This window comes from Aulonocara sp. 'chitande type north' Nkhata Bay, linkage group LG1, assembly GCF_057382095.1.
Source record: "Aulonocara sp. 'chitande type north' Nkhata Bay isolate Kocher_YH1m ecotype deep benthic linkage group LG1, A_spYH_male_GT1.1, whole genome shotgun sequence".
In the NCBI taxonomy this organism is placed as follows: Eukaryota; Metazoa; Chordata; class Actinopteri; order Cichliformes; family Cichlidae; genus Aulonocara; species Aulonocara sp. 'chitande type north' Nkhata Bay.
In genome coordinates, this window is record NC_141344.1 from 17521931 (window position 1) to 17538085 (window position 16155).

Consider the following 16155-nt stretch of genomic DNA (forward strand, 5'->3'; position numbering starts at 1 on the left):
ACGTTGAGCCAAACTGTAAAGGATGGCACATCTGTAAAACGGCCATCACCCCAGAACTGTTAGATCAAGCAGAGACAATGATCATTAAAAATGTGCAGTTTGAAACATATGCAGACGAGATAAAGCGGATCTCTGAAAAACAGAACCTCCCAAAAAACAGCCCGCTGGTAAAACTAAACCCTGTGATTGGAAGTGACAATCTGCTGAGAATTGGTGGTCGCATTAATCGCGCGGGGCTGGGAGTAAAAGACACCAACCCTATTATCTTGCCAGGCAGTCACTACATCACTACCCTCCTTGTGCGCCACCACCATGAGAAAGTAAGCCATCAAGGCAGGCATTTTACAGAGGGCGCTGTCCGAGAGAGTGGCTTGTGGATTGTAGGAGGAAAAGGATGTATTAGCAGAGTCATAAGTAAATGTGTGACATGCAAGAAACTGAGAGGGAAGTTTGAAGAGCAATTAATGAGTGATTTGCCCGTAGATCACCTCCAAGTTGAGCCCCCCTTTTCTTACGTAGGCATGGACATGTTTGGCCCATGGGAAGTAACTACAAGGCGTACAAGAGGGGGACAAGCAAACAGGAAGCGGTGGGCAATATTATTCACGTGCCTGTGTACAAGAGCTGTCCACATTGAAGTAGTGGAGGAGATGAGCTCTTCAAGTTTCATTAATGCACCGAGGCGTTTCTTCGCCCTCCGAGGACCCGCAAAACAACTGCGCTCGGACTGCGGCACTAATTTCATTGGTGCTCACAAAGAGATGGCCACAAATGCACCAGAGAAGGACAAAGTGCAACACTTTCTGCAGGACCAGAAGTGTTCCTGGGTTTTCAATCCTCCCCATTCTTCCCACATGGGGGGAGTATGGGAACGGATGATTGGTTTAGCACGGCGAATACTTGATAACATGCTGCTGCAAACTGGTCGTGTTCAACTCACTCATGAGATCTTGATCACATTTCTTGCGGAAGTCACAGCTATACTGAATGCACGACCGTTGTTGCCAGTATCATCAGACCCAGAACATCCTCACATTCTCTCACCGGCGATGCTGCTGACACAAAAAAATGGAGTTGTACCCACCATCTGTGATGATGTAGGACCCAAAGAAATGCTCAGAAGCCATTGGAAGCGGGTTCAGTTCCTTGCAGACACCTTCTGGAGCAGATGGCGCAAGGAATACTTGCACAGCCTCCAAATTCGTCAAAAGTGGCACCACAAGAACATTGACATTAAACAGGGAGATGTTGTTCTCCTCAAGGACAAACAAACAAGAAGAAATGAGTGGCCAATGGGCGTAATTGAAAAGACAGTTGCGAGTGAAGATGGAATCATCAGAAAGGCCAAAGTTAGAGTTGCTTCCAAGGGGAATGTTAAGACTTATTATAGACCCATTTCTGAAATGGTTTTTCTGTTATCTAGTGATGTTTAGATATCTGTTGTGGTATCCCTAAGATACCAGGCGGGGAGTGTTCTGACTGTTGTCAAATTTGTACATGTTTGATTTGTTTGGTTAGTGCACTGGCCCTTTAAGAGAAAGGCATGGTCCGTGTGCAGACGGGGGAAGTGTAAGAAAGAATCAGACAATCGACTGAATGTGATCTATGCTGTGATTTATGCTGTGAAAGGCTGATAAAAAGGCATTCCCTGTGAGTATGCATTATTGTTTGGCACTTTTATGTTGATTAATAGCAGTTGATTAGATGCTGTTTTACGCGTGCTAATTTATGGTTCGTAGACAGTTGTTTGGTGTTAGCATTAGCACTTGGTCACGCAGCTCCTCAAGTAATTATTTAATTTGTCACTCATATATACTGTATTTTGTTGTTACAGTTTCACACCTGCCATATAAAGCAAAGTCTAAACCCACTCTGGCGTCAGTGACTTTTGTGTGGAGGTGTTTAACTCCTGGATAGTAGAAAGTGGTTCTACAAGGCCAGTACAGAACCCAATGTCAAAATATTTGCATGGCTTACAGTCCTACATTGGATTTGCATGTTTTTCTGGTTACATTTAATAATAAATACATTTTACAGTGTTTATTTATCGATAAAATACGTTAAATGTCACCGTTATTATTAGCTGGCCCGGAAACAGCAGGGGTGTCCAAATTCAGAGGCTGCTTCCACCTGAGGACCCGCCCTTCGCGGTCTAAAGAAAGCCGGGTAATACGTCATGAGTTTCCTCGGTGGAGTGAAACTCAGCCGTCTGCTCCTTGCTATCTAAAATATAACCGGGCGCTGGCGTAAACTCTCGACCGTCTCACACTTTCTTTAATTAGTTTTCTGTTTGATGTTTATTCAGCTGTGTGAAAACCCCAGAGGAACTCACCCGAGGGATTAATAAAGTTAAATTTAATTTAATCTAATAACTTTAATCTCAGCCAAACCGAACAAATAAAACACTGAAAAAGCCAAACAATAACATTTTTAAGTTATCAAAGTGACTTATATATCATGTTATATATGATATCATTCTCAACTGAAAACATGTTAAAAGTTGGGGGTTTTTTGCGACCCAGAAAGAGAAATAAGAGTAATATTAAAACTAAGTCGCTGTGCTATGAATTCTGCAATATGGTTTTTCAATTTTGTTGTCCAGGTGGAAATTCGGGAGAACAGTGGCTCCGGGATTGTACCGGAAAAATCAGGAGGGTTGGCATGTATGGTTGTGGCAACATCACTAACCTTGTCAAACACCTCAGAGTAAATCATATCACAGAATATGAGGCGCATATGTTGAGACGAACTGAAGAGGAGGAGAGGGACAGATGCTGCTAGGGCGAGACAGACCTCTCTCATGGAGTCCTTTAGTGCTGCAGGCAGGCAAGGTGTTCAAATAGGCACAACTTCAGTTTTTTTTATTTCTATATGATGAACTCTGCATTATTAAGTGATAAGAACAAGTAATCTGATGTCCTGTAATCATTATGACACTATAATTTGAGATACAATAGATAAAATACGTTTTTGTATAAAGTATCGGTATCGTCGATACCACCCTGAATATTTCTTGGTATCGGATCGGAAAGGAAATCAGTGGTATCGCACATCACTACTGAATGAACCAGCATTGCAGCCATGGGTCATAGTGAGCGTCACAGGGAAGGTTGAACTGCACCTGTATGGCCGGAGTCGCGGAGACCTGCACCTATGTCGCTGCTCTTCTGTTTAAAGTAGAAGCAACAGTTTTGATCCGTGGCTCGAGGACTGTTACAGATGAACCTGCATACTGGGTTTTGCTGGGTAATATGACCAAGATACAGTCAGTGGTCGGCTATAAGATAGACTTCTCCTCTTCAGCTGCCCCAAAAAAGGTTCTCAATCAAAACATAAACAGACCATCTATAGTGACAGGTAAAAAAAGCCATCCTCATCCTCAGAAAAGAAAAATTCCACCTGCTACTGTGGAGGAGTTGTCTCAACTGATGGGAAGCATAGTTCTGTTCTGAATAACCCATAATGTTTTATTTAGGGGGTCTACATTTGTGTCTGAAGTGCATTGCCATGTAAATAATTTGCATTTACTGAATATGTACTTACTAAGTAACACTGTTCAAAAGTTGAATAAAGAAACAAATGTTTGCCTTTTTTTTCTTTTTAAATCAAAACCACTTTGTAGAACGTCACATCAGTTACAGAGTAGAATCCATGTCATGTATAGTTTACAAATGACAAAATGTTCACATATAATCATGACAGTGTTTAAATTACAGAGTGCTCTCACCCACTACGAGCACTCTGTAATTTACTCTCTTTTGAAAATTTATCACTAGAAGACTTTTAAGAGTATTTAACAAGAGCATTTTTCCCTGGTTTTACTACCACACTCGGGCACATGTTCACTAAAACACAGCAAACCTTCACCATCTTATCCAGAAGGGTCACCTCTTCACCCTCACATGGAAGAAGTAATCTGATTGGCATGGTGGTATGTAACATGTAGTTTGAAGCAGGGATTTCGTGGTGCCCCATGTGTAGCGTTGGAACCCAGTCAGGATTTGTTTCATCCATTTCATAGGCTGGTTTGCCTGCAATAATGAAAAACAATTAGCAAGTCTATAAATAGAACGTATACAATAATTATAATTCTACAACTGTTTATAACTTGCATAGTTCATATTTCTGTATAGTTTTCATATTTATATCCTGTTCATAGCCTTGTACACCCACTACAGCCTCTACATACTTATAGCATATTCATAACATACCTTCATACCGTGTACATTGTAACACCCATAATAGACCCATATTTTGTACCCTCATACCTATAACAGACCCATTTCTGTAATATATCTATATTATGGCTAAAGAACTTCTGGATGGATGCAAACTGCATTTTGTTGCCTGTACTTGTGACATGTGCAATGACAATAAAGTTGAATTGAATTCTATTCTATTCTATGTCTCCAAAATCACTCATTAGGATGTTTGTTCTAATTTGCTATGACCTCAGAGCGCATTAAAAATAAAACTAATAGGCTATAAAGAGTAATATGAACTTATTTAGGTCTTACCTGAATGAAAGTGTCTGGAGCACCAACAGATATCTGTGGATGGTAGAGAACTGGGTATCAGCTCGTCTCACAGCTGCTATCCAGGCGATCTAACATTACAACTAACAACACAGCAAGTGCAAACTATTGCTGATGCTTTTGCTCCTTTAGCCTTTTGTTTGGCCTGCTAAAATGGCGCCTCGGCGGCCACACCCCCTCCCGTGACATCACGCTTCAAAGCGCCCCTTCTTTGTCTTCTTCTTCTTATTTATATTGTTTATCGGCAAACAACGAAATGGTGCTTTACCGCCACCAACTGGTGTGGAGTGTGGACCGAAATGTCCAACAAAAAAAAACATTCAAATCCTCCCAAACTGGAGGAGGATTGTCCTAAAAACCAAAATATGGTGTTAAGATATTCATTGTGTGTACTCATGTTGTATAGTGTTTAACTGCATTATGGTTACTGTGGTTTAACAGAGACAGTATTTTAGTTGTCACCACAAGGAGGCACTGTTTCATTGTAAGAGCACGGATGCTGCATCATCACGCCCCTAAGAAAAAAAAAAGTATACCACAACGAAAATGGCACCCATGAGAAAAGTTTTACCGGGTGTTGATGAGGAATAAAGTTCCCAAAATATTAAGGACATTTTTGCCTCCGTCGTCATTTTCCTTCGACCGCTGTCGATGCTGCAATACTCAACATATGGCCTCATAACTTTCACTTCTCGAGTACTTACAAAATAAATCAACCAAGTCCAGTTTCACTTTCATATCGCCAAGGTTTTTGATCAATTGTCTTCTTTCTGCGTCATGTTTTTGACAATGCAATAAAACATGTGCAATTGTTTCCTGTTGTCTATTGCAGTCACACTCCCCTGTACAGTGTTTTCCTATTAAAAAAAACATGCTATTCAAACCAGTGTGTCCAAATCTAAGTCGAGATATAACTGTCTCCTCTCTCCTGTTCCTTCTTGTGCTTCCCCTATTTTCCTTTGGATTTTGTGAAACCATCGGCCTTTCCTCTCTTCCTCCCATTGCTTTTGCCATCTTTCTTTCATTTTGTGCCGTATTCTACTCTGAATTTCTGTCCTACTAACACTGATACCCATATCCGCCAATGGTCTCCACTGCACCACTGTGCCAGCCACTTCCTTATAAATGCTCAGTGCCACTTTGTAGCCAGGGTGTATAACATGAACTGGGTTTCCCTGGTTAGATGCGGTTTCCTCTCTGCGCTCAGCTTAATACAATGACCACAGTAAGAGCACAGACATGGAACCCCATAATGATGGCATGTTGTGGCCTGCAGTGAGTCATATTTAGAACACCATAATAACTACACAAATAATAGCAACAACAACAACATTTTTTATTTAACATTTATTTATTTAAATCATCAGCATGACAAAATGTTTATTTAAAAAACACAAGAAAATGGGTTTACACAAGAAAATGATCACACTGTGACAAATTTGCTTTTCCATCCATGTCACTGAGCGAAGAGAAGCAAAGATGTGAAGTCACACAGTGTTTCTAGTTTCTAAATTAATTGGTGAATATCGCTTTCACTGGGATGACGGCAGATGTTCAGACTTAGTGTGAGCAAATGCAGCGGGGGATCAAATAATTATTTCCCCCTCTCCATATATCCAAGGTCTGTACTACAAAAAGAGATTAACAGTTTAGTGAGCTATGTTGAGCTTTAAGCTTTCTGTGTCATGAAAGTGGATCAGCTTTAACTTTGCTGGATCACTGTGTTAATTTATGTTACACACAAATCATGGCAGGTAACGTTCAAAGATTCGATTTGCAACTGATTGTAAGCGCCATATTTTTACTGATTCTTATATTTAGAGGATCTTTAAAGTAAACTATAGATTTTCTGCAGTAGGACTATGTTTTATACATAGTTGCAGCAGTGCAAACTGTGCTTTGCATTATCACTGGAGTTCGCATGGAATCCGAATCAGAATCAGAATGGGTTTATTGCCAGATGTTGATGTTTACAACATTAGGAAATTGCTGCGGTGCTTCAGTGCAGACAATAAGAATTAAAGTGCTATGTAGAAAGAAAGATATGTGCATGAGATATACATGAGATATATACATGAGAATAAGAATTATGAGTGCTACGTAGAAAGATATATACATGAGTGCAGGTGGTGATCAGTGCCAAACATGAAATGATGCAGTGACACAGCGTAGGGTCATGTGTTAGTCGCGGGGACAATCATGTGGTTATTGTTCATGTGTCCAACAGCAGAGGGGAAGAAACTGTTCTTGTGGCGAGAGGTTCTGGTGCGAATGGACCGGAGCCTCCTGCCTGAGGGGAGCAGGTCAAACAGACTGTGTCCAGGGTGAGAAGGGTCAGCTGAGATCCGGGCTGCACGCCGCAGTGTCCTGGAGGTGTACAGGTCCTGCAGAGATGGGAGTCTGCAGCCAATCACCTTCTCAGCAGAGCGCACAACACGCTGCAGTCTCTGTTTGTCCCTGATAGTGGCTCCAGCGTACCACACGGTGATGGAGGAGGCGAGGATGGACTCGATGATTGCAGTGTAGAATTGCATCATCGTCCGTGTTGGCAGGTTGAATTTCTTCAGCTGCCTCAGGAAGTACATCCTCTGCTGGGCTTTCTTGATGACGGAGGTGATGGTGGGCTCCCACTTCAGGTCCTGGGTGATGGTGGTACCCAGGAAGCGGAATGAGTCCACAGAGGTGATGGGGGTGTCAGTCAGGATGATGGGGGGGAGTGGGGCTGTGTGCTTCCTGAAGTCCACAATAATCTCCACTGTCTTCTGGGCATTCAGCACCAGGTTGTTGTGGCTGCACCAAGACACCAGACGTTCAACCTCCCTCCTGTAGGCAGACTCGTCCCCGTCCGAGATGAGCCCAGATGGTGTCATCTGCGAACTTGATTAGCTTGACAGACTGGTGGGTGGAGGTGCAGCAGTTGGTGTACAGGGAGAAGAGCAGAGGAGAAAGAACACAGCCCTGAGGGGAGCCGGTGCTGATGGTCCGGGAGTCCGAGACATTCTTTCCCAGCCTCACGTGCTGCTTCCTGTCCGTCAGGAAGTCAGTGATCCACCGGCAGATGGGATCAGGCACATTCATCTGGGAAAGCTTGCCTCGGAGATGGTCTGGAAGGATGGTGTTGAAGGCAGAGCTGAAGTCCACAAACAGGATCCTGGCGTAGGTTCCTGGGGAGTCCAGATGCTGCAGGATGTAGTGTAGGGCCATGTTGATGGCGTCGTCTACAGACCTGTTGGCTCTATATGCAAACTGCAGGGGGTCCAGGAGGGGGGCCGTGAGGGTCTTGAGATGGGAGAGAACTAGGCGCTCAAATGACTTCATGACCACAGATATCAGAGCCACGGGTCTGTAGTCATTTAGTCCAGTGATCCTAGGTTTCTTGGGGACAGGGATTATGGTAGAGGACTTGAAGCAGGCAGGCACATGACATGCCTGCAGTGAGGAGTTGAAGATGCCAGAAAACACTGGGGCCAGCTCGTTTGCACAGTGTCTGAGGGTGGCAGGAGACACACCGTCTGGGCCGGGAGCTTTCCGAGCATTCAGACTCCTAAACTGCTTCCTCACATCTGCTTCATGAATATGAAGAGTTGTGGTCGGAGGAGGTAGTGTGAAATCCTCTTTTGTGTGGGGTGAGAGGGCGGGTGTTGCAGGTGAACAGTTTGAAGGTGGTGATGGCTCTATGGAGGGGGGAGAGGTGGGGGAATGAGTGTCCAAAGTGCCTCTATTGTTGGGGTCGTTGGAGGTGTGAAGGCTGCCTGATGGCTCGTCAAAACGGCAGTAGAAGTTGTTAAGGGTGTTGGCTAAGAGCAAGTCATCAGTGGAGTGGGGGGTTTTAGGCTTGTAGTTTGTAATATTCCTAAAACCTTTCCACACAGAGGCCGAGTCATTCTCTGAGATCTGCTGCCGCATCTTCTCAGAGTGCTGATGTTTGGCAATGTCCACTTCTTTAGTGAACCTGTACTTGGCCTCTCTGTAGCAGTCCCTGTCTCCGCTTCTGAACGCCTTACTCTTTTCCAGCCACAGCTTTTTGAGTTTAGGAGTAAACCAGGGTTTGTCATTGTTATAACTCACCCTGGTGCGTGATGGCACGATGCTGTCCTCACAGAAGTGGATATAGGAGGTGACAGTGTCCGTAAACTCGTCCAAGCTGTTAGAAGCAGCCTTCATTGTGTCCCAGTCTGTAGACTCCAAACACGTGCGAAGCTCCTCCACAGCCTCGTTGCTCCACAGTTTTTTAGTCCTCACGACAGGTTTGGAGAGCTTCAGCCTCTGTCTGTACGCGGGGATTAGGTGGATCATGACGTGGTCAGAAAGTCCGAGTGAAGCGCGGGGCACCGCGCGATAGGCCCCGCTGATCGTACTGTAACAGTGGTCTAATGTTCTCTCCTCTCTGGTCGGGCATTTAATATGCTGCTTATATTTTGGAAGCTCATGGCTCAGATTGGCTTTGTTAAAGTCCCCAAGAGCAATGATGAGAGAGTCCGGGAATCAATTGGTGAAGCAGAAAGTTTATAATAAATGTTGTTTATATGTGGTTTTAATCTGTTGCAGAGTCCCTTTTACAGTTCTGGAATCGCAGCTAGTGCAAAGATTAGGGTATTTATCACTGATCAATCAGTAAAATTGATTTCACTTTGATCTGGCAACAAACTGATCTGATTTTTTTGCAGAAGAGGCATATGATGCTTGAATCCCCATTTTTATGTGAAGGCACACAGAGCCTAAAGCAGAAAGCTGATGAAAAAAGTTAATGACCACTGCTGTAACTATAGCCCTGTGGACTCATCTGTTTATTTAGTTCTTTTGCAAATGGTTCAGTTTATTTCTGTGGTGCTAATGCTTAAGAGATTTTGACCTAGTTAAGGTGTTGCTTAACCTGTTGAGCTGCTACTTGTTTCCTCGTGCTTCCTACGCATTGTTTCATGTACCTGCAACAAGGCAGCCTTCCACAGCTCCACACTGACTCTGCCTCCAACAGTCATGGTTGTCTGTCTAGCACTTTCCTTTAGCTTCATATATGTTTGGATAAAGGTTTTGTAAACAAAGGATGCTTTCAGAAATATAAATGATTGGAACAATGACCCCAAACATACAGCCAAAAGTCATTAAGAACTATCTTAAGTGTAAAGAAGAACAAGAAGTAATGGAAGTGATTGTATGGTCCCCCACAGAGCCCTGATCTCAACGTCATCGAGTGTGTCTGGGATTACATGAAGAGACAGAAGGATGTGAGGAAGCCTACATCCACAGAAGATCTGTGGTTAGTTCTTCAAGATGTTTGGAACAACCTACCAGCTGAGTTCCTTCAAAAAATGTGTGCAAGTGTACCTAGAAGAATTGATACTGTTTTGAAGACAAAGGGTGGTTACACCAAATATTCATTTGATTTAGATTCCATTGTTGAAAGCATTCTTTGTTTACAACATTGTTTCTCACCTGCCTAAGACATTTGAACAGTACTGAAGCTCAAATGCAAGAAAGCCGTCCTACATATTTGTTTTATATGCACAGTGAATATTGTGGTCACAAATAATTCCTGGAATGTGGCTGGAGGCCAAGGAAATGCCATCCATAGTAAGCATCTGACTAGACACCATATTTCTAATATTTTTAGGGCAGAGAACAAGAACAATAGTTTTATCTGAATTTAGAAGCAGGAAATAAGAGGGCATCTAGGTCTTTAAGTCTTTAAGACATTCCTAGACTTTGACTAATTGGTGTGTGTTATCTGGCTTCATGGATAGATAAAGCTGGTATCATCTGCATAGCAATGAAAATGTATGTTAGGCCTTCACTCAATACTGCCTAAGGGAAGCACAGAACCCTGGAACAAATGATTAATGTTCGCTTGTGAAGAAGAATCCCCATTTACATGAGCAAATTGGTGTCTGCTAGATATGAGATAGATATTTATATTTTCATAACATCAGTTTGGCTCACTGGGGGAGATTTTGCATAACCTTTTTTCATCAAACTTTTCTGAGATTGTTAGATGGATATGAACATTAAGTTACTATTGCTGCGGCTTTGGATTAGGTGATAGACTAGATTAAAAAAAGAAATAGAGCATATTAACTAATTATTATAAAGTTATTGCAATTACTTTACAATTTGTGCTGTGTTAACTGTATCTCATAGAAGTATTGTAAATCACAGCACTTGCACTGAGATACATTTAAAACATTGGATAAAGTTACAAGTTACAGTAGATTATATACGAGTCCCCAGATAGAAACCGCAACTTAAAAAAAATATCACATCATAATTTCTATCTTTTCTCATTTTGAACCACTGTAACTTAGATATTTGCTTGATATTTAAAGACCCTGCAAATACCTACACAGGCTGAGTTCAAGTAACTCACTCAACCACTTCTGTGGGCATATGCTGGCTGTGTTTGACCTATATGCAACTCTCACTTTTAAACTTGGAAAAATAGGATTTATTTTACAGTAAAGAATTTAACATGTCACTGCAGGAAATAGAGGTATAAAAAATGGCTTATGGAGACACTTGAATGGAACAGAGCTATCATTCACTCCATGATTTACACCTGTGGTCGCAAGCCCAGTCAGAATTTCTGCAATGAAAATGATTTACAACACAGTTATCCGTAACAGTAGGTATTTATTTTCAGAAGGTGGTTTTGGGGGAGGCACACAAGTGCATTTACTTGTGCACTGTAGGTAGGGTTAGGTCATGGCATAAAGTGTCAAAAGCTGGTTAGCAACTGTATGTCAGGTTAAGGCTGTGTGCAGGCAGGAGTGGAAGTAGAAGGACCCAAAGTGCAGACACTCGGAGGCGGAAAGTAGCTCAAAACTCAGCTTTTATTGCTGGATGGCAAAAAGTAACAAAAATCCAAATAAACTTACATGACCAGGCAGCCGGACCACACAGCATAAACGAGAGTAGATCACAACACAGACACAAAGAAACAGGGCTTAAATACATAGAGGGAGCAATCAGGGAATGGGTAACAGGAGGGAAACACAGCTGGGGCAAATCAGGCCTAACGAGACAAGGGGAAGCAAAACCAGACACATTAACATCAGACATGGACTTTCAAAGTAAAACAGGAAACATAACACAGACTCACAGGCAGGCACTATAACAAAGGGAACAGAGACGTGGGACCAGGGCAGACACAGACACTAACTGGATGTGGGGATACAGCAGACAGGGGAGACAGCAACTATGGAACACAGAAAGAAAACCAGAACACTAAAACTCTAACCAAACCCCACCCAGAGAACCTAAACTAAGAATGATCCTAAAACCCATTAAGCAAAGCTAGAATATAATGAAATAACAAAATCAAAGAACCAAAAACACAAAACACTGGGTCAACGACCCAGGGACCCTAACACTGTATTTTACAAGCTGTTGGTTTAAATGATAAATTTATTGATTTACTGATCTAGTGCTTTTCTACTAGAGCTGGGCGATATAACGATAACGATATGTATCGCGATATAACTTTTACTCGATAGAGAAATTAAACTATCGCGATAGACCTCGCCGCTCTTGTCCTCTTAAAAAAAAAAAAGAAAAAAAAAAGTCATCCAATCCAAATTAAGTAGCGCAGAGCCGAACCAATCACAGCCGCAGCGTCACGTCACGTGACTTGTTACGTACAGCACAAGTGCCAAGGCGCACGTGCGTATTTGTTTGTGAAGCAGCTAGCAGCTAACCGCCGTGTCGACTGGGTGATGGAGAAAATGAGTGCACCAAGTAGAGAAAAATCAACCGAGAGAACGGAAGAGAACACAGATGACAGCTCGAATGCCGAAGAGATTGTCGAAAGGAAGGGCCGGAAAAGTTCCGTAGTGTGGAGATATTTCGGCTATTTGAAGTCCGACAAAAAACAGAGTAGCACGCACTGTAAGTTGTGCCGACAGCATGTTCCCACCAAGACTGGAAATACAACTAACCTGTTTCATCACCTGAAGCAGTGCCACCCACAAGAGCACGCTCAATCTCTGACTGAAAGTGCTAATTTGTCATCGAAAACAACCGGGGGAATCCCTGCGAAGCAGCAATAGTCAATTGAGTCGGCTTTCTCCAGCGTCTTACCATATGACAAAAAAGCTAAGAGACATAGCGACATAACGAATGCCATAGCCTACTGTCTTGCTAAAGACATGCTACCAATAAACACGGTCGAAAATGAAGGATTCAAGCAGCTAATTAAGGTACTGGATCCTCGTTACCAACTCCCTGGACGTAAACATTTCTCTCAGATAGCGCTTCCAACGCTATATAGAGAGTGCCGTGAGGCTGTTGAGAAGGAGCTACAAACTGTATCGTTCTTCGCTACTACATCCGACATGTGGTCAAGTCGCAAGTCAGAACCTTACCTTAGCCTTACTGCCCACTATATCGACCAAGACTGGAATCTGAAAAGCAAATGTCTTCAAGCTGCCTACCTTCCCGACGACCACACGGGTGAAGTAATTGCATTAGGACTGTCAGAAGCGCTTGCATCCTGGGGACTGAGTGAAGACAAACAAGTCTGCATCACAACCGATAGTGGGACAAATATAGTGAAGGCCACATCCCTGAATAACTGGACCCGGCTGCAGTGCTTCGGACATCGACTTCACTCAGCTATCGGTAAGTTGGGAAGCAGAATAAAATTAAAAATGCCTCTTTTAATTGTGTTTTTGAGCCCATGTAAACATATTAAAGGCTAGAGATCTAAATCACTTCAATGGTTATTGTTAAAAAATAAACATCAGAAAGAATATTCTTCATGTCAGCCTATTTATTTGAGGTAATAGTTGCTGTTGGCATGCATAATAGGCAAATATTCAGTCACTCTTCAGTGTAAATCAAGTTGACAAAATGTGCCAAATAAAATTTAGAATTTTGGGGTTCTATCAGGATCCCAATTGGCTAATACAGAACCTCAGCTCTTTAAGAACAAGTGATGAAAACGTCAAACAATGATGTTGATAACACCAGCCTCTGTCACCTTTTTAAATATAAGAAAAAAAAATTTGGTCAGTCTGTCAGCAAAATTTAAAAAAGTAAAAGTACAATCATAGCAAGTAAATGTGTTTTCAGGGCAGTGAAATTTATTTGTGACTGGAAAAAAAAAATCAAAAATCTTAAATTAAATTCTGAGGTTAATATGTGCTATTATTTACCTTTTTATCCACAGAAAAAGCCGGCAAAGACAAGAGGATGGAGCGAGCTGTGGCCGTGTGTAAGAGAGTGGTGGCCACCTTCAGTTTCTCTTGGAAGAAGAAAAGGGAATTGGCTGCTGCTCAGGAGGAGCTTCACCTACCCCAGCACAAGTTAGTGACAGAGTCGCCCACCAGGTGGGGCTCACGCCAAAAAATGGTTGGGAGGGTTCTGGAGCAACATAAAGCTATCTCTCAGGTTCTCAGTGCAGATAAGAAGACCAGGCACTTGGTTCCCTCCTGGCAAGATCTAGATGTTCTGGAGTCTGTGCATGTGGCCCTGAACCCACTACTGGAATTCACAGATTCACTTTCTGGAGAGTGTTACGTGAGTGTGTCCTACCTCAAGCCGATGCTTCACCTTTTCAGAACACAGATTCTGAAACCATCTGAGGTTGAAACACAACTTACAAAAGACCTTAAGATGACAGTCATGACATACCTTGATGAAAAGTACAATGACCAGATTACAAATGAACTGCTTGATGTTGCAACCCTGCTAGATCCGCGCTTCAAAGTACAATACATTAATGCAGAACACGTTGATGCCATCAAAATGAGAGCAGTGTATGAGATGTTGGGGAAAATTGAGCACCCATCCACTTCAGCTGGAACGGAGGAAACAGAAGATGGTGGAGCTGCTGCAGTACTACCAACCCAGAAGAAACAGAGAAAGTCACTGGGCAGTTTCTTTAAGAAATCCCACCCCACCAGCACAGGGCTCACTGAGAAAGAGACAGTTGAAAAGGAGCTTGAAAAGTACTTGCTGGCACCTGATGCAGACAGTGAAATGGACCCACTTGAGTGGTGGAAAATCAACAACAGAAGCTTCCCAAGAGTTAGCTGCCTGGCAAAGCGCTACCTGTGCATCCCCGCAACCAGCAGCCCCTCTGAGAGGGTATTTAGTACAGGGGGTAATATTGTGACTTGCCACAGGGCCGCTTTAAAGCCTGAAGCAGTGGATAGACTTGTCTTCCTGTCCCACAACCTGTAGGCTTTTTTCAGACTAAAGTATATATATATATATATATATATATATATATATATATATATAGGGGTGTCAAATTATCACGTTAATTGCGATTAATTAATTACAATGCTATTTAGCGCGTTATGTTTTTTAATCTCGTTAATCTAATTTTTAATCTCTTGACGTCATTGATTTTGTATGAGAGTTGCTATGTTATAAAATCCGTTTTTATGTGCTGGGCTCCTTGTGCTTGACTTGTTGGGGGTGGAGTCACGTCGTGAGGTCAAGGTGAGAAGTGGTGATTAGCTTACAGTGTGGATATGGAGGCGCATCTGAGAGTTGTTGGCCCAATGAACGGGAAATTTGTATTTCATAAACGCCCCGACGGCACCATTGACAAAGGTAAAGTGGTCTGCCTAGAGTGTAAGAAGGAGTTTGCTTACCACCGAAGCAGCTCAAGTTTAGCCTATCACCTCAACGCAAAGCACCCAGCCGCGAGTGCAGCAACAGCTAGCAGTGAAGACGTTAGCAATATAGCAAGCCAGAGCAAAGCTTTTCGCCAAACAAAACTAGAGAATACCCCTCGTATGAGCAAGTCTGCGACCGACAGGCTGACTAATGTTATTGCCAAGTGGATAGCGATGAACTGTAGGCCGATAAATATAGTAGAGGACGAAGGATTGACAGAGGTGTTGCAAATTGCGTCCAATGACCCGTCATACAAGCCGCCGTGCAGGACTACAGTAACGACCAAAATCAGCAAAATGTACGACGGCGAAAAGAAAAACAAACTTGAGATTTTGGCGGAGGATTCTCCCAACTGTGTTGCTATAACCGGAGATCACTGGACCTCAGCTGGCAACCACAGCTATTTTGGGGTGACTGGACACTTTATTGATAGTGAGTGGAACCTCAACTCATTTGCACTGACCGTCATGAGAACAGAAACCAGGCACTTTGCTGATAAATGCGCCGAACAGTTCCTCAAGGTAGCAAATGACTGGGGTATTGAAAACAAGATATCCACCATTGGCACAGACAGCGCAGCAAACATGCTGGCTGCTATGAGAGCACTTCCATATGAGCACATCGCCTGCAATGCTCACATTCTCCAGAGGACCATCACGGTATGTCTCGATAGCAGTGGTTTTGTCGGTGTACTGGCAAAGTGCCGCAAGATTGTTGGTCATTTTAAACAAAGCCCTGCGAGTACCACAGAACTTAACCAACAACAAGTAGCACTCTGAAAGAAGAGCGATCTACTTATACAGAATGTACCCACCAGTTGGAACTCGACTCTCGCAATGGTCTCACGCCTCCTATGTAACCGAGAGGCTGTCCAGGCTACGTTGGACCAACAGAACCACAGGTTGGTCTTGCCAACCGAAGCTGAGTGGGCGAAACTGCAGAGGCTGGAGCTCCTGCTTGAACCATGCAAGTAAGTTCAAATAAACACCTTCCCATTTTA

General features: G+C 42.9%; 3 protein-coding genes across 3 annotated transcripts in view; all 3 read left to right on the top strand.

The window, feature by feature from the left end:
- The first annotated feature begins 12859 nt into the window (after positions 1–12859).
- On the top strand, positions 12860–14711 carry LOC147338898 (E3 SUMO-protein ligase ZBED1-like). Its single transcript, XM_086297750.1, has 2 exons — positions 12860–13145; positions 13696–14711. Exons 1-2 carry the CDS (start codon positions 12860–12862, stop codon positions 14709–14711), a joined length of 1302 nt encoding a protein of 433 aa, XP_086153876.1.
- Positions 14712–15007: 296 nt separating this feature from the next.
- LOC147338899 (E3 SUMO-protein ligase ZBED1-like) lies at positions 15008–15934 on the top strand. The gene has a single exon (XM_086297753.1). It carries the CDS (start codon positions 15008–15010, stop codon positions 15932–15934), a length of 927 nt encoding a protein of 308 aa, XP_086153879.1.
- Positions 15935–15981: 47 nt separating this feature from the next.
- LOC147338900 (E3 SUMO-protein ligase ZBED1-like) overlaps positions 15982–16155 on the top strand; it is a 1482-nt gene continuing 1308 nt past the window's right edge. Inside the window, exon 1 of the mRNA XM_086298746.1 lies at positions 15982–16125. Within this exon, the coding sequence (XP_086154872.1) occupies positions 15992–16125 (134 nt within the window). The 5' untranslated portion in view covers positions 15982–15991. The remainder of the gene's footprint in view (positions 16126–16155) is intronic.